The sequence below is a fragment of the Chenopodium quinoa genome, unplaced genomic scaffold (assembly GCF_001683475.1).
Source record: "Chenopodium quinoa cultivar QQ74 unplaced genomic scaffold, ASM168347v1, whole genome shotgun sequence".
Classification (NCBI taxonomy): domain Eukaryota; kingdom Viridiplantae; phylum Streptophyta; class Magnoliopsida; order Caryophyllales; family Amaranthaceae; genus Chenopodium; species Chenopodium quinoa.
The window spans coordinates 2,029,738-2,055,303 of NW_018744128.1; the positions used below are offsets into that span (position 1 = coordinate 2,029,738).

Below are 25,566 nucleotides of genomic sequence, written 5' to 3' on the forward strand. Positions count from 1 at the left end.
CCTAAACAATTAAATATATCCCCCATTAACTATACTTTATATTAAAAAAGTTCTCATTTCCCTAGTCTATCATTTTCTAAAATTTGTGTCAACCCTACTATTACGATTATTATGAAACAAAGGGATAATAATTGATTTTCTTACTATATATACCAATTTTTTTTTTTTTTTTTTTTATTTGGGAGGTAATAAACGTTAAACCTTACCCAAATTTTCTCACTTTGATTCTCTCCTTTTGCTTAGCAACATCAATCAATTCTACTCCACTGCACTTCATCTTCATCTTCATCTTCATCCCTCACAAAATCAATGGCTTCACTTTCTCTCTCCTCCACTCTCTCTCCTCACTTCCTCCCTCAAACCCCATCTTTTTCTTCCCCCAAATTCCGCCATTTTCTCTCCAAAACCCCTTTTTTCAAACCCATTTCTTCTCCTTCTCTTCGGGCCCACTCATCCCTCCAATTACACCCACCAACCCTAAATTCTCCATCTTCCAACCCCTTCAATCTTGGGCTCGATGATATTGGGCTGGGCCCCATCATGGGTTCGGCCCAACAGACGCCGGAGACCGCCATGAGAGGTGCTGAAGCTGATGTAATGGGGTTGCTTTTGAAAGAAAGGATTGTGTTTCTGGGTAGTCAAATTGATGATTTTGTTGCTGATTCTATTATTAGTCAATTGCTTTTGTTGGATGCTCAAGATCATACTAAGGATATTCGCCTTTTCGTCAATTCTCCTGGTGGTTCTCTTAGGTATATGATTTTTTTCATTTATTTGTTACTCGTATAATTTTTGTGATTATTTTGGTTATAATCTGTTGTTGTTTGTTGGGTTTATCTTGGAGAAGATTAATTGCTGCTAATTGCACTTGAATAGTTGCTTTAGTCATTGTTGAAATTACATTGGACATGCTCTTGTTTTGTTTTCGGAACTTTGTTCATTGAGTTGTTGCGGTCGTTTGGTAAGCAGTAATAAATGGCTATTATAGAATGAATGGGAATGTGAAATATGTCAGTGGGATGGAATTGGGAAGAGTGTTTACTTTTTAAGCCAATGTATTGTTTGTTTGCTTGTCTTTTTGGGTTTTTTTTGGAGAGAATATATTGTGTGTTAGTTGCATTGTTAATCTCACTTTGAATATGCTTTTGTTTTGTTTTCAAGAGAATGAATGGAAATGTGTAAATTTGTCTAAGGTATGGAATATGTGAGAGATGATCCCTTGCTTATTCAAAGGAAATGTAAAGTGTAGTATGAGACTGTTTTACAATAAATTGATGCGGAATTAGGTTTTTTTTTTCTCCTTATGTTAGAAATGACTTCGATACCTTTTAATGTCACGTTTGGGTTGGGGATAATGAATTAAGGGGTAATACAAGTCAACATAGGAATAATATAAGTGATTAGAGGTGTTGTTCTATGAGGTAAGGTGTTTACTAATGAAAAAAAATCTATAGTTGCATGAGGAAAAGAGAGATTGAGGAATCATTTCCCTCATAATGAGGATTAAAGTTATTCACCCTTCCCCTAGTATAACTATTACTCCTAAGTGAGTGTAAACATTTCTTTTCTTCACCTCTCACCCCACACCATCAGTACATAATATGGTAATACCCCTTACAATCACACCATCACTATCTCATCCCTCTTTATATTCACTTTCATTTCTTTAGCTTTACTCTTGTTACCCTAGTAATACATCACTCTCAATCCAAGCATGCCATAAGGGTAACTTTTGAATCAGAGATTTTCCATGTCAAATGATGTTTCCATGTGTGATTTAGGGTTCTCTTCTAGTTTGGCTAAGACCTATGGAAGGAAGACCAAGTAGAATGTTACACCACTTTCTTGGTTTTGCCTAGTTATTTCACGCATCTTAACCTTTTATCAACTTGTTCACTCCTGCCCTCCTTCTAGTTTTCTATGGAACTACGTAAAGTTACTTTGTAAGAGTCTTTGGAGGTATATAATGTAAACGTAGTTTTACTAATTAAAGCAGGTATTTTTATCCTGCCTTTGAAGTAAAGATTTCTGCTCATTATTGTCACCTTGGAGAAAATGTTGCTGAGGTGCTAGATAAAGATAGGCTGTTGCAACTATATCAGTTGGTGTAGGAAATCATTAATAAGGCATCAGAAAACTGAAATAAGATGTGATCATGACACTGCTATCAACTTGGGGTATTGTACATAGTGTAAGGTAACTAAGCTTACTATGACCTCATCCTTCAAAAAAAAAAAAAAAAAAAGCTTACTATGACCTCATCTTTGATACTATACTGACGTAGATAAGGAAATTTATAAGGGAGCAGTTTATATGGAAAGAGGAGGTGACTTAAGTCTTACTAATACAACATGGGAATTAGTAATACAACATGACTTAAGTCTGTGATACATAATCTTAGGTTTCTCTTGGTAAGATAGAAGGGCTTCCAGTCATTATTATCCAACTCATACATGCTTTAAAAAGAAGTCAAGGTAATTTGAATAATTGAGCAAGTCTTCTAGGTGATTATAGAGATGGCTGGATAAAATAGTGCATTAAGAGCTGTTGGTGAAGTGTTTTTTTTTTTCCTTTTATGCAGTCTCTATTCTTGTATTGGTTTGACAGTAGCAGTCAGCGTTGGTTGACATTACCTTAGCATTGCAGGCATAGGACCTTGTCATTTGATTCCAAAAAATTGTGTTTGTGTCTGGAATTACGTGACCCTTTGCTAGTACAACTGAAGGTGTAGAAATCTTTATCAATTCTGTCTTCCTATATATTATCTCTAACGGATCCTTGTAAAAAAATTGATGAAAATATCAATAATTTCATCTTACCATGTAATCAATAATTACGTATAGGAAGAGTATAGTTATTGCATTTGCTAATTATATGTTGGGTGGGCAATTTGGAGATTGGTTGGGCGAAAGCATGTAATTAGCTACTTACTCTTTTGGTTTGGTTGATGTGTAGTTGTTAGATCTTTAACCTTGGTGTTGGTGTGTTGGAACAAATGATGTGCATGGAAATCCACAACTTCCCATCCCTTATAATTGTAGAAAACTCAGCTGCTTACAAATTTACAATACTGTCAATTCACTAGCATTTTTGAAAATATGATGTGGTGGGGTTCGTGAGTCGTGATGGTAGGATAATTTCATCTATTACTAGTATAGGTCTTTTCTGGCTGGTTAAGGCAAGGATGAATGTGCTAATTAAAGAAATGACATGCTTTGATAAGACATTTTTGACTAATTTTGATGATTCATTGGTAGTTACTCCGTAATATATTAGAAGTTTATTCCTTGTTAAATGTGGCAGCAGTTTGAAGCTCTGCATGACGGTAAGACTAATTTAAAATACAGTGTAATCTCTTTTTTTAAGTAGCGAGCAAATAATTGTGATTGTGCTTGCTGATGGAAGAAGTCACGATGATGATTCTTTCTGAACTTTGTTGTGATGGTTACATGTATTCTGTTAGGGAGAAATATAAGCTTGTTCTTTAAAGACAAGGTCTCCAAATAGTAGACTCTGGTTAAATTACAAAATATACTTGTATTGTTATGTGTATTTTCCTACAAATCAGCTGTTATTGATCTTTGAAGTCAACAAAATACTGTAAGAAAATGAAATAAGAATTTCCTCTCTAGTTTTATGAGTAAATGGAATTTCAGCCTTGGTTGTTAATATTGTTAATTACTAGTGTGGGTTGATTGATGATGATGAACATAAATCTATCAAAAACTTGTGTGTCATTGAACGTCTGAAATGAAATGTTGTATATAAATGTGATTTTCTGCTGGATGACAAGCTTATCCGACCCCCTTCAATTGAAGTTACTCATGGCTTTGCTTTTGACTTGTTTATCAGTGCAACGATGGCCATCTTTGATGTTGTGAGGCTTGTGCGGGCTGATGTGTCAACACTTGCTCTTGGAATTGCTGCATCAACAGCTTCAATTATTCTTGGTGCTGGGGCCAAAGGGAAACGTCTTGCAATGCCCAATGCTAGAATAATGGTTCATCAACCTCTTGGAGGGGCTAGTGGGCAAGCTATTGATGTTGAAATTCAAGCCCGAGAAATCATGCATAACAAGAATAATATTACAAGAATTATTTCTGACTTCACTGGGCGGCCTGTTGAACAAGTAGAAAAAGACATTGATAGGGATCGCTATATGTCTCCTATTGAAGCAGTTGAATATGGGCTTATCGACGGGGTTGTTGATAAAGACAGCATTATTCCACTTGAACCTGTTCCAGAAAAGGTGAAATCCAATTTCAACTATATGGAGATTAGTAAAGATCCTAAAAAATTCTTGACACCAGAAATTCCTGATGATGAGATATACTAGCTGGGGACATTCCAGGTATGACAATTTAATACTTTTCTGTTTTTAAGAATAAAATAATATTATACTTCGTATATCTCTGTCTTGTTGTGTAGGATGATAAATTATGCATTCTTAGAAGCTGGTCAAAACTTAGGAACGGTCTTTTTACCCTTTGTTGTACTGTATTAGTTGGTCTCTCTTCTCTGCTGTATATTTCTAGATTTAAACTCGCGCTAAAAAGGGTAAAATTCAATGCAAACCCTTCTGGACATCCTAGAAAAGAATAATAAGCAAACTTTATCTGATACGGAAATTTATGGTCAATATTCAGATTCTATATGCAATTTAGTTGGACATGAACTAAAGTATGGGAAAGATTTTTGACATTTGAAGGTACATTATGATGCTTCTTTTTGGATGCATTTTATGCCTGCAGAGATTATAATGGGAAATGATGCATAACTCATAGTGTTCACCCTTAAACTATTTTGATTTTTCCATACTGATTCAATTATTCTGCCTTTTTTAGAGGTACACTCATGTGAACCAGAATAATGTAGGCAATAGGCTTAACTCAGATCTGAATTTGGAAAGCTGCCATGCCTGCCAATTTGAGGATGGGGATGGGATCATGGGAATGTAGTACCCTTCATGACCATCATTGCAGCACAATAGGTGCAATGATCAGCAACCAGAAGAAGGGAAACTCCTTTACTTAGTCAAATAGATAATACTTCGTAGATGACTGAAGGACCCAAAAAAACTGAAACGGAAGAGAAAAATTGCGGAGCTTACTTATGGATTTCTTCTTTTCAACTAGAAAAAATTCAGGAAAAACCTACATATTCAGATACTCTACAAGTAAATAACTTCTGTTTAGCTCAAAATAAGGGCCTACAAGTTTAGATGAAAACTACCCCAAGTTTAATTCACAACTAAAATAAGTCTGGGTAAGGGTTAATAATTTCTTACAAGTTCGGGTAGTGGTTGTTTAGGTGAAAAGAATGAAAGCCATTTCTCTTTTTGTTTCATTCTGTTGGTTATAACCATTTCAAACTTTCTTTGTTGTGTAGGCGTGGCATTCATGAAGCTAGCTTGGGTTGACATACTCTCAGAGTCTCAGTGCAGTTTACTCCACAGATCTCTACTGCAACAGAAATTGAATAGCAAGTGATAGTGCTGCTTTTTAGTTGGTTGAGGAAGCTTCAGTTGTACAAGTTTATACCATACTCTGGATACGTCTTTTCTCTTGCTTAATACTTATGAGATGAGTTGCTGCACTATACAGTTGGTTTCAGTTAGTGCATAGTTGTTTAGAATGGAATTTTGTCTATTTTGACAGAGTTGATTAATCAAAATACTAGTATTATGTAAAATCACTTGAGATGGTGCCACTCTTCGAAAGCGTGGTGGGAATTCAATATAGTAGTGTCTCATTGAACTTACTTCAGGGATGCTAGTTTTAAGTGTTTATGTTCATTTCATGAAATTTGCAAGATTTGAAGCATTTGCACAGAAATGTTATTAAACTGACAATTAAGACTTGGCAATTGATTGCCTTTACTTTAGATGTTATTGGAGTAATGGTTTATCTCACAAATACGTTCATATTCTAAGCCGAATTTAGGATTATTAAACTGGTGTGCACTAAAAAATTAATAATTGTCAATTCAATGCATGTTTGATTTTACTCGAACTATTTAAATTTTAAAGTGTTATCCCTTTTAATTTTTAACCTTGAAGGGTGGGGCATATGTCATTTAAGCCCTCTACTCGATTCAAGTTGAAATTTTGTATATACTACAAGTGTTTTTACAATCTTAGATACTCATATAATTGTTTTAAAAATACTAAATAAAGGTTGAAAACATTGTTTATTATGGATTAAAGGCATTTCTTTTTTTTTTTTTTTTTTTTTTTTTTTTTGGTGTTTAGAGAGCCTCAAGGGCGAGGGTGAGAATCGTTCCTAAGATCTCTTGGAACCGGGAGGGAAGCTCTAACCACTTGAGCTATCCCTCACTATCATTAAAGGCATTTCTTTTGTGTGTGTTATTTGTATTCTATCATGCTCTAATTAAAGATTTTACCAAAGAATAATCCACTAGTTAAGTTTCACACATATCGACATAAGGTGTAGGATTTTGTATGATAGTACAAAGTCAAAATCTTGGTTAATATACGATCCTAAACATTATATTAGTCGTAATTTTTATTCGTGATTAACACATACTCTCTTTGTCCCTTTTTGTTTGCCTAAATTTTCTTTTTAAGTCATCTCTTTAAGATTGCTCCATAATATTAAAACTATTAATGTATGTAGGGATCACAACTCTCTCACAAAAATACTTTAGGTTCCATTATTTTTCTCTCTCATCAATTTTACTCAACCAAAACTTAATACTTTAGGTTCCGCTATTTTTCTCTCTCGTCAATTTTACTCTATCAGAACTTAATAAAGTGAAATAATCCAATCGCATGAGACAAATATGTTGGAGACAGACAAAGTACTTCGTAGTTGATAATTAATTAATCTATGTCTAACACAAATCCGACCCGTTAAGACACGTGACATTATTGGAGAATACAAGTGCTGGTATAACAGTATATGGAGCTTGATTTGGTCTGTTTCTCACACTCTTCAGAAACTTCAAATAATGCTTTTCCCTCCATTGAACCTTCTAAGACCTTACCGCATTTCATCTCTCTCTTCTTCATTGTTATCAAAATCTCTCATCACTCGCACTTTTTTTGTGTTGCAAGGCAACAACTTTAAACCCTTTCAAAACCGTAATTTTTCCTCTGAACATCGACCCACCATTGTTGATCAAGTCCTTTTCTCTCTGCGCTCAGAACCCAGTTCAGCAATTAGGCTCTTTGAATGGTCTGAGAAGGTTTTAGGGTCTAATCATTCCCTGCATTCGTACTGTTGCATTACCCATATTTTGCTATTTCATCGCTTGTTTTGTGATGCCCACCAAGTGTTCGATAAAATGCTTGAGAGATTTGGGGACTTGGATGTGTTTGAGGTACTTCATGAGGGTTTTAAGACATATGGGACTAATCCTAACACAGTTTGTAGTTTCTTGCTTGCTGGGTATTTTCGAAATTGTAGATTTGATGAGGGTATTAGTGTTTTCTTGCAATTGTCGAAGATGGGAATTGATGTTGCTCCTTATGCATTAAGAACTATGCTTGATTCGTTAGTTGCCTCGCGTTGCGTTGATGGGATTACTAATATACTTGAAGAATTGTGTGAGCAGTCGGCAAAAAAATTGAAACAAGGGTTCAATGTGTATGAGTTTGTCATGAGAAATTTTATTAGTAATCATCTTTTTGAAACAGCATTGAACTTTCATCGGAAGATGATTGATAGGGGCTTTCTGCCAAATATTGTTGACTGTAACAAGGTACTGAAGATGCTTTGTAAAGAAGGTTCTGTTGAAGCTGCATCAAAGTTCTTTTATACAATGCTAGAAATTGGTCCAAGTCCAAACCTGGTTACATTTAGCACCTTGATTGACTCATACTGCAAGAAAAGGAATTTGGAGGGGGCGTTTATGCTTTACAATTTGATGCTGCAGAGAGGTCTATCCCCGGACTTAGTTGTATATAGTGTTATTATTGATGGCCTTCTAAAGAATGAGAGGGTAGAAGAAGGCCATCGCTTTTTGACTGAGGCTTTAGAAAAGAATCAAAAGTTGGATGCTGTCATTTTTGGCTCAATCATGGATTCATATGTGAGAGTAGGAGATCTAGGGAAAGTAATTGAAGTGTATAGAAGAATGTTTAGGGAAGGAATCTCGCCTAGCATAGTTACCAATGGCATTCTCATAAAAGGGTTATGCCAAGCTGGCTGTGTTCGTGAGGCTACTGGGGTCTTTGGTGATTATGTGAAACGTGGTTTGGAGCCTTCTAATTTGGCCTATAGTAATCTTATTGATGGATTCTGTAAATTGGGAGATCTGAAAGAGGCATTTATATGGTACAGAAAGATGTTGGTGGCTGGCCATGTACCAGATCTTGTCGTATATGCAGTACTTATCAATGGGCTTAGCAAACAAGGTTATTTGAATGAAGCTCTTCAGTTCTTCTGTCAGGCCTCAAAGAAGGGTATACAGCCTAATGTATATGTATATAACTCTTTGCTAGATGGTTATTGTAGATTGAACCAAATGAGGGATATGATGAAGGTATATAGTCTAATATCAATGAGGAACATAATTCCTGATTCCGTAACTCAGACTTTGCTTCTGAAAGCACTGATTGCTCAAGAGAGAAATGTCGAGGCTCTGATTCTCTTTTTCCAAATGGTTAAGATAGATGCCCCGGATGCCATTGCATATTGCACACTGATTCATGGCTTCTGTGAGCAGAAAAACTTGAAGGCTGCCTTAAATCTTCATCAGCTTATGAAACAGACTAGGGTGAGTCCTGATATTGCCATTTACAATGTTCTTATAAGAGGTCTCTTCAATGTTGACCGGGTTGACGATGTGAATAATCTCTTTCGGAAACTTGCTGCTCATGGGCCAGAACCCAATATTGTGACATATAACACTATGATTTGTGGTTACTGCACTTCAGAGAAGTTGGACGAGGCAATGCAGCTATATGAAAGCCTAGTAGATGGACCCATCAGAGGCACTGTTATCACTCATAGTATTCTGATTGACGCTCTCTGTAAAAGGGGTAGAGTAAACGAGGCAATGCTGATCTTCAGAAGAATGCTAAATGAAGGCTTGAAGCCTACTGTCGTGACATACAGTTGCTTAGCTGATGGCTACTTCAAATTTTGTGGCTTGGACAGTGCCTTTGAATTATTTGAAGAAATGTCTAAGAACAAAATAGACCCCAATATTGTCAGTTTTAGTATCATAATGGATGGCCTGTGCAAAAGAGGACTGATTGAAGAGGCTTTAAGTACTTTCGATGCTGCTGTTTATAGGCGTTTATTACCTGATGTTGTGGCTTACAGTATAGTTATTCATGGCTGTTGCAGAGTCGGGAGACTAACAGAAGCCAGAATTATGTATGAAAAGATGTTGGCGAAGGGTGTAGTTCCGGATCAAGTTCTAGATAGAATAATAGTAGAGTATAATCTCTTGGGTGAGTTGGGTCTGAGTTAATTAACTTCAAAACTAAGTTTGTCATGTCCATTGTGGAGGCAATTTGTGCATCTGGGATTCTGGGATCTATAGAACAAATTTGGTATCGTTTATCTTGTTGTACACTGAACTGATGTATAGGATGACAACAAATTTATGAAAATTACATATTTGAAAATATGACTACGTTTATCCTTATTAAAAATCACGATAAATAGTCTAAGGGGGATTGTGATGTGTAATTATTGTAAAATAGTCGAATGTTACACTTCATTCATTGGCATTATATCACCGTGTATGTTATGTTTTGGACTTCAGCCTCTGTATCCTTGATTCATTGCATATTTTTCATATGCTTGTATTTGTTTTATTAAACTGAGAAAAACAAAATTTGGTTTACAATGGAAACCTTGCATCATGAATGGCAATTTCATTTTGTCCAAATTTTATGAATTTATTGACAAATAAGAAAACTAAGAGGAATGACATCTTGAGATGCTATAATCTTTATGCAGAAGGGAAGTACAAAAGCTTGATGATTAACACCAAAGAAAAATCTGTTTCGCAAAAAAATATTGGTCCAAAATTGCGGATCATTCATGACTCATTACAAAATTTAAGGTTACAATGCTTGCTGCCATGTAAATTTTCCATCACAGTAGCCTTTCACGTATTGGATCCTTGTCAGAAATCAGTGTACATACAATTAGCAAAAATGTGAGATCGAGTAAACTATATTCACGAGGAAATGCTCTCTCCGAGGAAGGTGAAAATTCTTTTCCTAAATAAGCAAGCCAAGTCCACTACTTCAACTTCCCGCATCTGTTTAGTAATACGATCAGTCTTCAGTAGTCTCCGGCTTTTCTTGGACAGCCTAGTAGCAGTATCAATTGCCAAGCTGACCATGTCTCTACAGCTTGTCAATTCTTGCAAGACTGTGGCTGAATATGCAGGATGAGATGCAAGTCGGTTCAGTAATATCAAAGCCTCGCGCATGAGTAAAGTTCTGCATTGCATTACCCTAAAGATTATGAGAAAAGGAAAAAAATATTGTTCCCAAAATATTCTTCAAAAAAAAAATAACATTGTTCCCAAAATTAAGATGGGCTTATTGAGAACCAAAAAAGGATCTTGCTTCTGGCCTAAACAACTGAAGATAATTCATAATGTTGGTACTTTACGTCAAATCCTCAAAATTGACTCCAAATCAGATGTCGTTTTGTGATGTCAAGCGTATTAACGTTTTCCACAATCAACATTAGAGAGAGATAGCAATGATTACATAATAATGAACTTACAATGTGGGAAAGAGTACAAGATGGCAGTAGATCACACATAAAAAATGCAAAAGGAATCAAGATAGAAGCACTTTGCTTACTAAAGTCGATAATTTTGAGCAATTAGCAAGCAAGCAGGATGAATATGTAGATATCAAAAACATTTAATCTTCTTTTTATTTAGTTACTGTTACCTCTCTTTGGAAACTTCTGATGCAGGGCAAGATTCCAATGCTTCTGCGTCGATTTCTCCCATCAGTACTTTCAGGATTAGCACCAGAAAGTTAGCTTTGTTGGAAAGCTTGTGGAACAGAAAACATTTAAATCCACATTTACCAGAAGAAGCCAAGAAGGATAGCACAATTATTGCGTTTCTACGTAGGTTCAGCTCCTGAAATAGTGGCAGAAATGGAGACCTGATATCAGACATGTCAAATGACAGAGAATGACAAGTCATTGAGTTCATTGTTCAGTTTTTTGAGCCAAAAAGCATATGCAGATGAGGCCAAGTAGTTTGTTCAATTATCCAAATACCAGATTTCATAAAAGTAGTTTGTCCAAAGATAGAACAGTTATGACAGCAGAGCTTAAAAACGCTGAACTCAACCTGGACCTTCCGGAGTTTTTTTTTTTTTCCTTTTTTTTTTGTTTTTTTTTTTGAGGAAACCTGGACCTTCCAGAGTTGGTTCCAACACAAATATTTAAAACCAAAATTATAGAAATTGTTATTAGGATTATGACCCTGGACCACCCATCTCTGGTATTGAGGATGAAGTTTATTTTCCATTTGATGATGGTTTTGTAAAAAAATAAAAAATTGCCTCCACCAAACCCAAAAATAGGCACCACACAAAACAAACTTGATTCCAACTAATAATGGTTTTCAAAGTAGAATGAAGTGAATCCTGCAAGACACGGTACATTTTTCAAGGATGTTTGCAGCGTAAAACAAGTAAAACATTTTAAATCATCTCTTTCCAGGCTTGACATATTCATCAGAGGCAACCCAGAAATTATCTAATCAGCAAATCAGAGCAAACAAAATATAGAATAAAAACACACATACACACACACACACTGACACACACACACACACAAGATAGAATTCCCACCTTCGCACCATAATCAGAGCAAACTACACACTCGGCCAATTCTTCAAGGACAACACGAGATTCATGACACGTCAAGCTTATTGCACCATCGTTTGGCGATTGTGTATGACTGTCATCTTCATTACACCTCGAACAAAAGGTAGATAATATACTTGGACCTTTCCAAAGACAAAGAAAAAATTGAAAAAAATTAGAAGCAAGGCCAACAGGTTTTTAAAAATACTTAGTAAAAATTTATGGAACATTTAATAGATGCATTTCAACATATTTCCACCAAATAAAACCCAGTCTAATCATATTTAGTAATGGACAATACAATGAAATACATTAAACTTCTCCATCAGACATAACTTAAGGAAAAGCACATGCTTGTCATGATAGCATCCATTTCAAATATTGCATTAGATACCAAAAGAATAAATGCAACTAAAAATCAATTGACCACACAACTAAATCAGCATCCTTCTATAAGGAATAAAGAGAGACGACAAAATTGGCAAAGCACACGCAAAATAATCTAATTCTTTACAACCAAGTCGACTTGTATTATTAATAGATTGTTATTAACAACAATCCCAAAACCTCAAAAGGCTCGAAGAACCTCATATAACAGAAAGGCAAACCACGGACAATGTGAAGGTCTACACTAACTACGATTTATAAACTCACAGTTCAAAAGCAGATATAGAAGATGCACAGCTTCTTTACGGCAGAAAAACCCAGCTTCCTCTCTCAAAAGTAAAGCAACAGTTTCAAAAACAGGTGAATTCCCAAACCTGATTCATCAATTACAGAAGAATTCCACAAATTAGGAGAAAATCCAGAGGCAAAAAGGTTTTTTAAAAGCAAAAAATATTACTATATACAAATCTCCTTCCATTCTTATACTAATTAGCTACTTCTTGTTTTATTAAAAATAATATATGCATCAGCTAAGAATTTAAAGAGTTTTACAAACCAGTATTCCAATTGAATAATTTATGCTCAAATATAAGGATAAAAATTACTAAATTTTGTGAAGGACCTTAATTCCAGCATACACTGATTCATAAAACAGTAAGACAGAAAATTTTGACCGCAGAATTTTAGTGCTTTGAATATTATAACATAGATTGATAAGCTTGATAAGAATTTGCATAATTACTTACTTTGCTCTAGCAGAACAAGGATCAGTTCTCATTAGAATTATGTTCATGATGGAAACTGCTTCTACCTTTGCATGTTCTTCCTTCAACTTAAGGGCAACTTTATGCATAGACATAAACAGGTGAAGCCAGTCTACTTGACAAAGAAAGGACAAAGTCTCACTTTCGGCAATGCATGTATTTTTGTAAGCTATTATAAATCTCGAAGGGGATGTATCATCTCCACTAATATCATGTAATCCACCACTTTTATCCACTTCAGAATCATGAATATGCACAGCATCTGATCCAGAGTAAGATTTCTTCACCTTGACATTATCCCTGAGCAGAGTACACTGGAAAAATCAAATCAAAGTTCATAAGAAAGTGTACTACAAAATTCTACAGATTTAGAACGAAAACACCGTAAAGAAAAACGAGAAGAGAAGCAGAAGGCGGCATAAACTTAAGAGATAAAGAGACTGTAATAGCTTAACCTAAGGAAGGGCAATATTTGTAGTCTAGTATTATTAGGTTAGAGGATTTAGCTTTAATATAAGTATAGAGAGGGGAGGAGAGAGAGGATAGGCAGAAATTTGGAGTGATTCCTTAGGAGAGTTGTGATCTTAAGTCACTATTTGGAGTGTTGTGACCTCAAGTCACTAATATGAGCTTTGTAGACTAAACCTACTAACTTTTGTAAGAAATTATTAGTCTGTTTAATCAAATTTCCAAGCTTTCCCCTTTAAATTTCCTCTTGATTGTAAAGTATACCAGACAGATTTCTAGTCTATAACAGAGACAGAGAAGGAAACAGAGGAGAGTAAGGAAGGGAAAGATAGCTGCAAGCAATGGTAGAGTTAAAACAACATGTTATATGTCCTCTTAAGAAAACAAATTAACCCTGTAAGGGCATGCAAATCTCATTTGCTAAACCTTCTCAAGTCTACATTATGCAAACCTACACACTTCATGTTTCATTATTTAGAAGTGAATGATGCTCGTTCACACATAATCCCAATAGAAAAGAAATAAAGTCTACACTATATAAGCTGACTGATGAATAAATACCTTTTAGGACATGTTCTATCAATGCTCAAAATGTGATCCAAAGCAATACGCAGAATACGCAGAGACCTACAAACAACTAGAGCCTGCAACAACACGAAGTAAAACCACAAGATGTGTTTATTAACCACAAAATCACTACAGAAGACATGGTATACAGATGACAATAGCTACCCCTTTACTAATCACTCAAGAGAGTTCAGAGAAGGGTAAGAATACAACAGCAGTAAAACCACAAGATGTGTTATTCAACCACACAATCACTACAGAAGCCATGTTATATAGATGATAATAGCTAGCCCTTTAATCACACTCAAAAGAGAAGGTAAGAATACAAGAGCAGCTTTCAAGAACACAAACAATGAAAATCCAGAAACACAACACCCTCCCCTAACCCCAGGTCCAAAAGAAAGAATAAGGATTTACATACATTTTCAAGACTACATAGATCAAGCAGTACCGCCAAAAAAGCATTTATATGAGCCCTATCATCTGCAATCTGCAACATAAATAAGAATCATTAAATACAGAGGAACCAATCATACGCCAACACATTCAAGGTAAGATACAATAAGCCTGGATACTTGAAACAGAATAAATTTCAGATCCTTAATGGCTTAAACATGCTGAACAATACATTATACAGGTATTGATAATTTGATATTTCTTCAACACAGGTGAAACCATGTGGAAGAACTGTCCCTTTAGTCATTCATGGAACATGGAAGTAGGAACTTCACAACTCCAGGTCTCCAGCATACAAAAGTTCTTCTTTGCTTCATTTTGGAAGAATCTTGAATCTTAAAGGTGACAAATGAATAAAATGAAAATGACAGAAATTTCACCCTCAAATATATGATCCAAAGAATTTTCCTCTATCCAAGCTATTAGCAAACGAACAAACACACAAATTATGATCATGTAAAAACTACATTCAGTATTCACCTTCTTCTCCCCCAGTCCCCAGACCCTTCTTTTTTTGTCCTTTTTACCACCTGACACATACCAGAGAATTACCTAGTGCTTCTACTCACCAACTTGGCTAGATAGCCATAGCTTCTTCAATGACGGTATCCACCACTCCACAGTAACTGTCTTAGCCATTTAGGGGTCATTTGGTTTAACATTATAGAATGGAATGGATGGTATGGATTGGGAAATGGGAACCCCAAACCATGTTAAATTTATCTAATTTAAACTAGATTAAACTTGTACTTTGGGTATCTAAGGTGGAAGATTTAGAATCTTAGGGGATGAGATTATAGGGGGGTAGAATGGAGTTAGATACTAATGGTATGAGGTTCCATGGCAATGTTGTCTCTTAACAGTTTGACCTTCAATGACGGAATACACATAGAAATGGTTTCTAGCATTCTACTTCATTATATGATTATAACACATTCCAAAAGACCCAACCAACACCCTCTTACTCCCCCCCCCCCCACCCTGCCCCTCGCCCTGCAGAAATTACTATTATACTTAGCTTATCTAATAGAGTAAGTAGTAACAAAACAGCGAGTGAAGGTAGTTATTGACATTAGCTGTACATGTTATAATTGTTATTCCAGCTAGAATAATGATAGCAAAATGAAAGCAGTTTAATTCTTGTCTCAGATTATGTTTCTAATAAAATATTTCCCTATTTGGTCAGAAAGAGCAATTTCTAAACCAAACATCAGCTAATATCATATCAAGCAAAATGTTCTTTATTCAGCCAGTCAGCCTCTATATTCATCTTTCACATTGCTTCTTAAAAATTGAGATAACCAACTCAAACCATTTAAAGATGCAGTTTCCATGTAACCCAGTCTTCTATACACATTTGTCAAAGCCATTAGCAACAAGTACAAAACATGCATATGGTAGCAATAAATTGTCAGCGATTTTATTATATAAGAAAATAATGAGCCTGCCCAATACCTTTGTCAGCTCAGCATATAATTGCGACACCCTAGAAACTTCAGCAGAATCCAGATCCAGAAATTTTCCAGGCACTGATGTATGAGTCGAGCACTTGCTATCCAATTTGGAGGTCATATTCGAACCCAAACAGGCAAAAAGATCACAGAAGTCACTAGCACACGCCTCGATTAACTTCGCCACAAAATTTCTGCTTGATCTATGGCTACTTAATGGGGACCAGATTGATAGCAAACTAGAAAAATCACCATCCGTGGATGTAGTGCCACTAGTGCTTGGATTTAAAGATTCATCACTTTTATCTGTTTGTATACCTGTACTTTTTTTCTCTGATTTAAAAAAAAAAAAAAAAAACAGACAAAAGAACGTAGTTTTTTAATATATTTGGTAATTAATAGATTATACCAGGACATTATTAGTTATATGAGGTCTATAAGTGAATCTCATTCTCACCTACACCTGTCTTGGGAGCAGCATGATTAGCATTAGCATTTTCAATTCCAAGTGAAATCCCATTCGTATTGTAGTCTTGAGACTTACTGCCATTAAAAAAAACAAGCTAAGTTACATAATGCACAAATTTAATACTATAGAAAAAGTCAAGAAACACAATGTAGAAGTGTCGATTACATAATATATAAGAAGAAAGCAGTAGTCATATAATTTCCAGGATTATTTATGGCAAAAATTCAAGTATTTTATAGCAAACATTTAGTTAGTATCCACTAATATCAGAGATAAGTTCTTTCAACATATGAACAAATCCCACTAACCTGGTCCTGGACTTCTTATTAACATGTACAAGATTAAGCTGCTGCTCCCTGGCGTTCTGCTTCTTAAGCTCAGAGCATTCTTGTCGCTGTATAATTTTCATATTAAAGCTTAATTAAAAATTTCCAAATACAATGATCATCACAAACTTGTCCATACAATCATCAAGAACATGCTTGATACGAGGTTCATAAGAGCTGAAAATGAAATCACTAAAGTATTTCCTTAATTAGTTGTTTGGTTAGAGGGATACGAAAACGAATTTGGAAATTGATTCAACCCACATTTTACCATGCTCTACCCACCAACACCTCAACCTCTTTCCTCCCTCAATCATTTGATTCCATTGCATTGTACTTACCGAATATTCGTCAAAGTAACGGTTATCATTACCCTTCTCCTTTCTCAATCAATTCCAATCGATTATATTGAACTACACATAACTCACACTACCAAAGTAAGAATCTTGATTAAAACCCAACAATAACAACCCTCAAAAATCAACATACAAATAGACAACATGTACTCATTTACACATACCAAAGAAAACTAAAATAAAAGAATTCTTCAAAAATCAGTGAAATATGAGATGAGAGGCATACCAAATCCAAAAGCTCCTTGGAAGCACAACTCAACTCGGTCTGAAAATCAAAAATTAAACCAAAATAAGTTAAAATTACCAAATTAGTAAAAAGGGGAAAATTCAAGAACCCTAAAAAGAAACCTTCAATCGTTGAATTTCCGATTGTTCTTCAGAAAAAGGGGAACAGACCGATCGAGTGGTACTACTAGAATGAGAAACATTAGGGTTTCGCTGGGAAAGTTCTCGAGGAGGAGAATGAGAAACATTAGTGTTAGCAATAGAAGGTTCTGGAATTTGTGGGAAGGTTGAGTGAAAGGATGAAGTTGAAGAAGAAGAAGGTTTAGATTGATTTTGTTGTTGTTGGGTTGAAGAAGAAGTTGCGAGAACTTCTAATTTGTCGACTTCTTCGAAGAAAGCGTCGTCAAAATTGTCGTCGTCTAAGGTGAATTCCGACGCCATTGATGAACATACATCGGAGTTTGAATGGAGAGAGAAAATGGGTATAGTGTACTTGGACACTCACACTGTAAGAAGCCAACAACAACGGATTGGATTTTTTGAATTCTTTTTTGGGGAGTTGTGGTACTCGTACAAAATATAAAATTTTAATTAGAGGTGAGCAACTATGTCCGATCTAAGTCCGGCCCGATTTGTCTGGAAATTGGGTGGTTTAGACAAACAAAAAAAAACACGATTTTAGTATTAAGAAACCCGTTCAAGCTCGATAAGTCTTTATTTTCTCATCCATTTCAAAAATAAGAGGCATGTATAATAATTGGGACAACCTTACTAGCCACCAAGCTCAAGCAAACCAAGAGGTAATCGATCACTTTTGACATGTGTCAGAGGTAAACAGTAGTATCTCATTCATTGTATGAATTATCTCTCTTTATTATTTATTCTCTGCAAAAGCCAATAAGAAAATCTACCTTTTGTTCTAGAGAAGTAGTTTCATATCTACTGAACCATGTATATATGTGTTTCATTTGATTCACACTTATTTATCAAGGTAATATACTACTCCGTCTTACATTTTGTAACGTAGTATTAATGTTTCGCATAAATCAAACAACATATGTACTTAGTGAGTTCAATGAGTGGCATTGAAGAACTCTCACTGATACCTTTTCTTCATCGAGATTCCCTTTTTGGAGATCCTCATCTACTCTTCCTTCTCATTCTCCAACAAACACTATCATGGTTACCTAGGAGGCGCAACCAACAAATTTTTACAAACTCAATTTCGACGATTCAGTCCTCAACAAGTCAGCAGCACAGGTATCCTCATCATAGACAACAACATGACAAGTTTAGAAGCTCGCGCTTTCAACCTTGGCAGTTGGCACCACCAAGGTTTTCATAACAGAGGTCATGGCTCTTCATAAAGGCATTCTTCTAGCTCTTGAGCGTGGGTTCAAAAATATTATAATTGAAGGTGATAATCTTTTAGTGATCAACCCCGTTAAAGGTATATGGTCAACACCATGGCAAATTGATTATATTGTTAAAAAACATTTGTTATCGTCTTGGCAAGTTCGATAACTAGAGTATTTGTCATATCTTTCGGGGGGGGGGGGGGTAAATCAAGCAGCTGATTGGATAGCAAATGTTGGTAATTTAGTTAGTGATAGTATGAGTATTGTTCCTTGTAATAATTTTTATTTATTTCCCATCATTTATTTCGACGCATTAGGAATTCGCCTCGTGAGGAGGGTTTTACTAATATTTATTTAGTTTTTTCTTCCATTGTAAAATATATAATATTACACACAGGTAGTGATTGAATAGTACTTCGTATAATGCTAGAAACATCTTAAACTTTTTTAAAATTACCTTAATTATCACAAACATGAAAAGTTAATAAATTTAGATTAGATTAGATTAGATTAGATGTGACATTGTGGCCGTACATGCATTTCATCAAAGTACTCTTAAGTCATACGAGTAACATTTACTTTAATTCTTTAAACTATTTATAGGGGTGATTAGCATAGTTGGTAGTTTTAATTAATTTTTAAACTCATCAAAGCACCAACTTTCACTTAATTAACCAAAAGTAACCCAAAATCTTATCGCCGCCCTTTGATTTTTATTCGCAGCTTTTCAACTCGCAAGCAATTCCCACAATTTTGAAATTAATTTACTCAAAAAACAAGAATAATAACTACAAATACTATACAAACTTACTACAATGAAGAATCAACAGCAACAACACTCCAAAGTTTTCTTCTTTAAGCAACCTCTCCCCTACTTTTCACTTCATCTTCTTCCTTCATTTTCTCTCTTCTCAACCATTAATTTGTTTTTCAGGGATTTCTTTCTACTTTTTAATGTGAGTTATTAACTTCAATTCAAAGCAAGAAACTTTAAGAATGGTGGGTATTTTCTCTAAGTTTTCTAGCAGCAAATCTGGGCACAGAAGAACTCAAAGCGCAATTGTGAGTATAATTACTTTTCTGGGGTTGCATGATTTTCTAAAATTAAGAACTTTTTTTGTAATTTTGTATGAATACTTTGTGTGGTAAGTAACCTAATACGATTTGAATAGGTGAACTGTCTATTTTACTGTTGTGTTTATATGATTTTGTTCTTTGTTTTACTGTTTTGTTTGACTATTTTAAGTCGATTTTGTGGGATTTTCTTATTATGGTTGATTTGGTCAGATTTTGTATGTTTCCTTTTTGATCTGACTTTCTTATTGGCTTCCTTAGATCTAGGTGTGAATTGGGTAGTTGAGATTTTTTGATTTTGGGCAATAATTCATCCTTTTTATCTGGGTTTTTATAAGGTTCATTGTCGACATAATTGGTCTGTTAGCTTGGTTTTTGTGCTATTGAGTTTTCTGGAGAAATATTACCAGGTTTAGTCATGTATCTTGTTGTCTTTTTAGATCATTGAGTCATATAGTATTCGAAATTGTGTCGAAAATCTTTATTGGGTTGTCTTTAATCATGGCTAGAACCTGCTTTTGGTGTGTTTTTGCCAAGGATTGGTGTGCTTCATTGTTATTGGTATTGCTCTTCAAGTTCATGCTGCTTGTTGTTAATTGTTGTAAATTTGATGCCTGCTGGTTGCTGATTTTGATTTTATTTTCGCGGTTTTCTTATGTGAATGGACACAGGATGCAAGGGAGGTCTCAGCCCCAATTCCAGAGGACACAGTGGCCGAGGTTGCACAGCCAGTTGCTCATGGTATAGATGTAGGTGTAGAATTTAAACCTGTTGAACATCCGGTTGAGCCTCTTGACAATGATAAACCCGTCCAGTGCCCATTGCCAGAACCTTCTATTCTAAATGTAAGTTTTTACTCATATTTGATGATCCCCATAGTTTCATACTTCTTTGCTTGTAGTCTTACAATATCCCTTGTCTTAATTGGCTTCTGAACTAGATTATTGGATTTGTAGGATAGTCCTTTTGATTGTCACTCATGTGTCCAATAAGAAATTACAATTGGTAAGATACTATTAGCTGCTTTGGTACCAGGGAGGGATGTTCTCTCTGGTCTCTGCCTTTGAAATATATGGCAGGGAGGCCCTTTAAGTCTCAACTTCCAAGCAAGCATGTTGAAATTAACTTCTTTCAGATATATAGTTTGGGTTTCACTACAATAAAATGCACCTAGGTCATTAATATAACAAAATAGGGTGTACTATTAGCGGTAGTTTGCATCTTGAGTAGCTAGATTACTACTCTTAAACAGGGGAATGTGGATGATCACCTGAAAAATAACCTCTTCCGTTGGATGAAAGCCTATGTAGTATGTAGGTGCAAGCAATATATCGAAAAACCAATGGCTGTATATTGAGTGTTTCTATCGCAAACTGAATGTTGAAATGTCCATGTTAGTACCTTAGAAATCAAAGACAGTTCAGTGTAGTAGATTTTCTCAGTGAATATTGACCATTTTAAGTCCTATCACCTTTGGTACTAGCTTACCAGGTGTTAATATACTTTATTCCTGTGGTTGTTATCCTAAAAATTGTTGCTCGAGCTTAGAAACGTATGCCTTCTTTATGGTGGCAGTGTGACTCTTATTCTAACAGTATCAACCTACATGCCTGCATTTTCTTAGTAACTTTTGGTTGAACTAAACTGCTACTGTTAATTGGGCATTGTCTTCAATCTGAAGTTAAGCTATTATGTTAATTGTATTCACTTGCTAGAAAAAATAGATCTGCCAACTCTACTCTAAGGTTCCCTACTTATTCTCCTTAACTTTAACAAGCTGTGTGAGCATCACATCATTTCTCCATATAATAATTCAGTAAATTTCTTATAATGAGCTATCGGTGATGAAATCACAGATAACAGCTGCTCAGTCATAATTAGTTGTGAGGGATCAAATTCGTGAACATAGTTTTTCTTATGTAGAGGGTTGGTTTTATATTTTAATCATTGTCAAGATTCAAAAGCCCGCTATGGGAATAGCATCAACTGCTGAACAGTTGAGGTAAAGGATGAAAGCATATTGCTCTTCATCAAGACTGCATAAAAATCATTCTATTTCTTTAATCAGATATATTCTTAGTGTGTATTTTCTTATTATTGTTGTTGCACATTAATTAACCAACCAACTTTTCTGTTGCATTAAGCGTGCAGCAAGTGCTAATTTTACATATTTTTAGTTGACCAAGAATGGTAATGAGGTGGATGTCCATTATTGATTATTATATCCTCAGAAAGAAGCCCATAATCTGTTGCTCATTAGCTGGAATTGTTGTACCATTCTGCTGTACTTATCTTTGTTTATTAATAAAATCGGCATTGTATCTCAATTTTTTAATCTTTCTGATGTTGTATCTACTTTTTAAAATGATGGCTTCATGAACCTAGTATAGCTAGAAGCAATATGTACTTTTCTTAGTTGCTTGTCACTTCCATCCCCTATTATATTAGTGCCATAGGCTGTGAAGTAGCGTTTAATGTTAGAGCTTAGAAGAACCGATTCTCACATATAATATGAATTGTCATCATTAGTGACTTAATGACCTCACGAGTATGCCACTAATTGGTGATATTTTTTCTGTAATCTGTATTCTCCCTTTGATTCCACGAACACCTTCAAAATTTTGTGAACAAAGAAACTCCTCATTTAATGTGTCATATGTGTAACTTGAATTGGATGGAATTTATTGAATTAAAGATAACACAGTATAATTATATGTGGTACATGTGCTATGGTTGGCTTTTTATTTAAGCAAGTGGTCCATAGTCCACACCTGGTGAAAGTAGAATCATTGAGACAGGATTTTATTAAAGTTGGTAGACCACTTCTGGTCGTTTTGGTGGTCATTTTCATTACTGGGAGTAGCTCTTTTTTTTTTTTTTTTTTTTCCTGTTCTGCTAGACATAACCTGAAAAATAGGGCACACTAATTTGTAATTACAGTGAAAATTTCAGTATCTTCTTTGCTAGTAAGTAGAACTTATTGTTTACGGAGTATATTTTTATCACCCAAAAGAAACTAGGCTGTAGCTTCGAATGACCTGTGGTTCATAGACTCTGTACAAAGTGTTGGACTCTACCATGGGTTACTGATAGGTGTCAAAAAAAGAATTTTGTGTAAGTTTTGGAATGTTCCAGGAAGTGTCTAATCCCCACGACCATGATCAAGTTGACTTGAGGTGAAACAACAAGCCTGTGTGACAAGTATTGTATCTGCTGCTGTAATACACCCATATTTGTAGCTCAAGTTTGTATGATATCCCATTAATGGATTATCTTATGGTGAATAAATAGGATGGAAGAATATGGAAGGAGCGAGTTTCTGCTGCACATGTGCGGAGAAGATCTGACTTGCCGCTCAGGGCAGAAGGGTCAGCGGGTGATTCCGAAGCAGCTGCTGGTTCAAATTCGCGGCCTGCTCGTCAAAATCGCATGATGCTACCATCAATAAGTGCACCTGAACATAACCTTGTTAATTTGCTAGAAGAATGCAAGGCCTCTGGGATCTTATAGGTATATATATGATGTTACATCTACTGGAATTCACTTGTGGCTCTTATAATATTTTGAAAATCAATACTGAAACGACCACTGTGAATTCACATCATTTGAATGTGAAGGAGCTGGTTCCCTGTGATGCATGTAATTTTGTTGTCGATTTGTCAAACAAAACGTACAAGTCCTCAATGAAGCTGGCATCAATGCTTAATTTGTATCTACTACTGTATTGGAATGTGGAGCTCATTTTTAATAATATATCTGTGAAAATTTATTATTGTACGAGCAAATGTTATGCATCTTCAATTTTTCGAGGACTTTGTTTAGTTATGTTACTGTGTCTAGAAAGAAAGGAAAAAAGAAGAAAAGAGAAAGGAAGGGATGGAGTTTAGTACTTTGGTGTTTTGGTTATTAGTAAGAGTTGAAACCATAGTCTTTCTTGAAGGCTGTTATTCAAGAGGGCTTGAAAAGACAGGGTGTTACATAGGAGTCTTTCGATTCACTTTCTATCTTTCAGTGGATTGATAGATCAGAATAACATTGTTACACTTACGCTGCATAACTTGAGCCTATGTTATATATATATATATATATATATATATATATATATATATATATATATATATATATATATATATATATATCAAGTGAAATAGTAGTCGATCCTTGATTTGAAGCATTTGATCCAAGGGTCATTTGGCTGTTAACTTCACCCTGCTCCGTCATACACCGAAAACATCTTTGGATGCTGGAGTGGTGCTGTTGATGATATTTTTGTAAGACTTGAGTTTGGGATGGTCTTTTGTAAGATGGCGCTCTTAAGCCAAATTATGGCCCAAGTTGATATTCTAGGATATTTACAGTTTGATTCTATAATCTTCCTTGTCTTTTATCAGTCGACATAAGTAAGCCAAATAAACCCACCTGATTACCTAGCTTGTCTTTATCAGTATTGCCAAGGTTTTAATACGGAAGATCATAGTTGGACCCTAATGTTGCTTGTGCCTAAAAAGTTGACATAAAACCCGATATCCTGCATCCATGTTCGACGGCTTTTAAGTTGATCCCTGAAACTGGATGCATGTTTTTAGGGATTATTGGGTAGGAAAAAGATGAATCCAACCTCAGCTCCTCTAGGATCGAGGAAGGATGTAACTGAAAAAACTCCTGAGTGAATCGCGTCTCCTATTACATATATGAAGTGTAATTGAGGAAATGCCTGTGACTGAATCGTGTTTTTTACTCCGTAGTATATAGATTGTATAGGTCAATGGATACTAGAAGGTTTGAATTGTAATGTTGGATTTACAAGCAGTTAAGTCAGCTACTTTGTGCTGCATAATTTTACTTTTCCTGTTGTTTATTCAAGTTCTTAATATATCATTCTAGTTTGACAACTGATGTTGAATAAAAGACTGCTGCCAAAAAGTTTAACAGAAGATGTAAACAGCAAATAAATAATAGAGAAATCGCGAAGCAGATTTTGATTCGAGCACAAAAACTGCCGGAAACTTTACAAGTGTATATAATTACAAATCACAAGAAGAAAAAAGAAGCTAAAGGAGAGGGAAAAAAAAAGGCCATGATGAGTTGATGACAGTATATTCATGTGTTTGCAGCAAGCTAAATTGACGACCTCAGGATCTTCAGAGGGTTTTCGACTATAACGACTGATGATGGAACCACAAGGTGCTTCCTGTGTCCTCGAGAGCTCCCATGGTTCACCCGTGACTTCTTGTGCCATTCGTGGTGATGGTGGAACTTCCGAACATGGTGTCGTACTCTATGAGCCCGTGGATGAGGTGTTGCAGAACTGCTGCTTATCAGCAAGAACAACACAAGAAGAGCAGATAACAGAATCAGAATTTTAGACTTTCCCATACTTTATGTTTTTGGGTATGTTTTGTAAGTTGCTAGGAAACAATTAGTGGATGTTTGGTTTGTAGGAAAAGAGAGCTTATATAGTGTAAACTTTGCTTTAAAAATAATTCATATTATTATTAATAAAATTTTGTCTACTACTTTTGACTTTTCCAATAAATTGGTTGATTAAAGTCCTCAAATTCTGCTTTCTTAGGCAAGTATTATAATGACTGTGTGGATTATGTCGACTATTCGTCCAAGGCTACATGCCGTTAGACTTTGACTCTCAAGACAATTCGCAAATCAAAGAGAAGTTTATTTTTGATTCAAATTGTGTGTACCCATATTTACATCCCGTTAGATGCGGGGAAATCAAGATGGGATACTACGAGTAGTTATAACTCAAACGTTAAATTATCGTGTTTTTATATAGTATTCTCAAGTTTAACGAAGTAATAAAATGATTAAAATAATATACTCGAG

At 35.3% G+C, this 25,566-nt stretch overlaps 4 protein-coding genes across 5 annotated transcripts; 3 read left to right on the forward strand and 1 right to left on the reverse strand.

Moving 5' to 3' along the window:
• The first annotated feature begins 177 nt into the window (after positions 1-177).
• Positions 178-5,788, forward strand: LOC110692813 (ATP-dependent Clp protease proteolytic subunit 4, chloroplastic-like). Its single transcript, XM_021869892.1, has 3 exons — positions 178-752; positions 3,853-4,351; positions 5,389-5,788. The coding sequence occupies exons 1-2, from the start codon at positions 310-312 to the stop codon at positions 4,334-4,336; spliced, it is 927 nt and encodes a 308-aa protein (XP_021725584.1). The 5' UTR covers positions 178-309; the 3' UTR covers positions 4,337-4,351; positions 5,389-5,788.
• A 1,112-nt stretch (positions 5,789-6,900) lies between these two features.
• LOC110692814 (putative pentatricopeptide repeat-containing protein At1g31840) lies at positions 6,901-9,737 on the forward strand. The gene has a single exon (XM_021869893.1). The coding sequence runs from the start codon at positions 6,970-6,972 to the stop codon at positions 9,439-9,441; it is 2,472 nt and encodes an 823-aa protein (XP_021725585.1). The 5' UTR covers positions 6,901-6,969; the 3' UTR covers positions 9,442-9,737.
• A 222-nt stretch (positions 9,738-9,959) lies between these two features.
• On the reverse strand, positions 9,960-18,187 carry LOC110692815 (serine-rich adhesin for platelets-like). The gene is made up of 12 exons (XM_021869894.1): positions 17,417-18,187; positions 17,295-17,333; positions 16,695-16,780; positions 16,375-16,460; positions 15,922-16,250; positions 14,432-14,500; positions 14,005-14,087; positions 12,958-13,275; positions 12,479-12,585; positions 11,810-11,967; positions 10,892-11,088; positions 9,960-10,426 (listed from the first exon to the last, which is right to left on the reverse strand). The coding sequence occupies exons 1-12, from the start codon at positions 17,732-17,734 to the stop codon at positions 10,159-10,161; spliced, it is 2,058 nt and encodes a 685-aa protein (XP_021725586.1). The 5' UTR covers positions 17,735-18,187; the 3' UTR covers positions 9,960-10,158.
• Positions 18,188-19,311: 1,124 nt separating this feature from the next.
• On the forward strand, positions 19,312-23,502 carry LOC110692816. 2 transcript variants are annotated; one of them, XM_021869895.1, is made up of 3 exons: positions 19,312-19,713; positions 20,397-20,570; positions 23,017-23,502. In XM_021869895.1, the coding sequence occupies exons 1-3, from the start codon at positions 19,648-19,650 to the stop codon at positions 23,233-23,235; spliced, it is 459 nt and encodes a 152-aa protein (XP_021725587.1). In that variant the 5' UTR covers positions 19,312-19,647; the 3' UTR covers positions 23,236-23,502. The 2 variants fall into 2 exon arrangements, with proteins under 2 accessions (XP_021725587.1, XP_021725588.1); XM_021869896.1 differs by lacking the exon at positions 19,312-19,713 and adding an exon at positions 19,900-20,286.
• The last annotated feature ends 2,064 nt before the right edge of the window (positions 23,503-25,566 follow it).

Excerpts from the sequence above, each read along its gene's own strand:
- LOC110692813 (XM_021869892.1), top strand. The coding sequence starts at position 310 with ATGGCTTCACTTTCTCTCTCCTCCACTCTCTCTCCTCACTTCCTCCCT. Across the intron at positions 753-3,852 it reads TCTCCTGGTGGTTCTCTTAG|TGCAACGATGGCCATCTTTG; the intron begins GTATATGATTTT and ends CTTGTTTATCAG.
- LOC110692814 (XM_021869893.1), top strand. The coding sequence starts at position 6,970 with ATGCTTTTCCCTCCATTGAACCTTCTAAGACCTTACCGCATTTCATCT.
- LOC110692815 (XM_021869894.1), bottom strand. The coding sequence starts at position 17,734 with ATGGCGTCGGAATTCACCTTAGACGACGACAATTTTGACGACGCTTTC. Across the intron at positions 12,586-12,957 it reads CCTTGTTCTGCTAGAGCAAA|GTTTGGGAATTCACCTGTTT; the intron begins GTAAGTAATTAT and ends TTGATGAATCAG. Across the intron at positions 11,089-11,809 it reads GCTCTGATTATGGTGCGAAG|GAGCTGAACCTACGTAGAAA; the intron begins GTGGGAATTCTA and ends CCACTATTTCAG.
- LOC110692816 (XM_021869895.1), top strand. The coding sequence starts at position 19,648 with ATGGTGGGTATTTTCTCTAAGTTTTCTAGCAGCAAATCTGGGCACAGA. Across the intron at positions 19,714-20,396 it reads GAAGAACTCAAAGCGCAATT|GATGCAAGGGAGGTCTCAGC; the intron begins GTGAGTATAATT and ends GAATGGACACAG. Across the intron at positions 20,571-23,016 it reads CAGAACCTTCTATTCTAAAT|GATGGAAGAATATGGAAGGA; the intron begins GTAAGTTTTTAC and ends GTGAATAAATAG.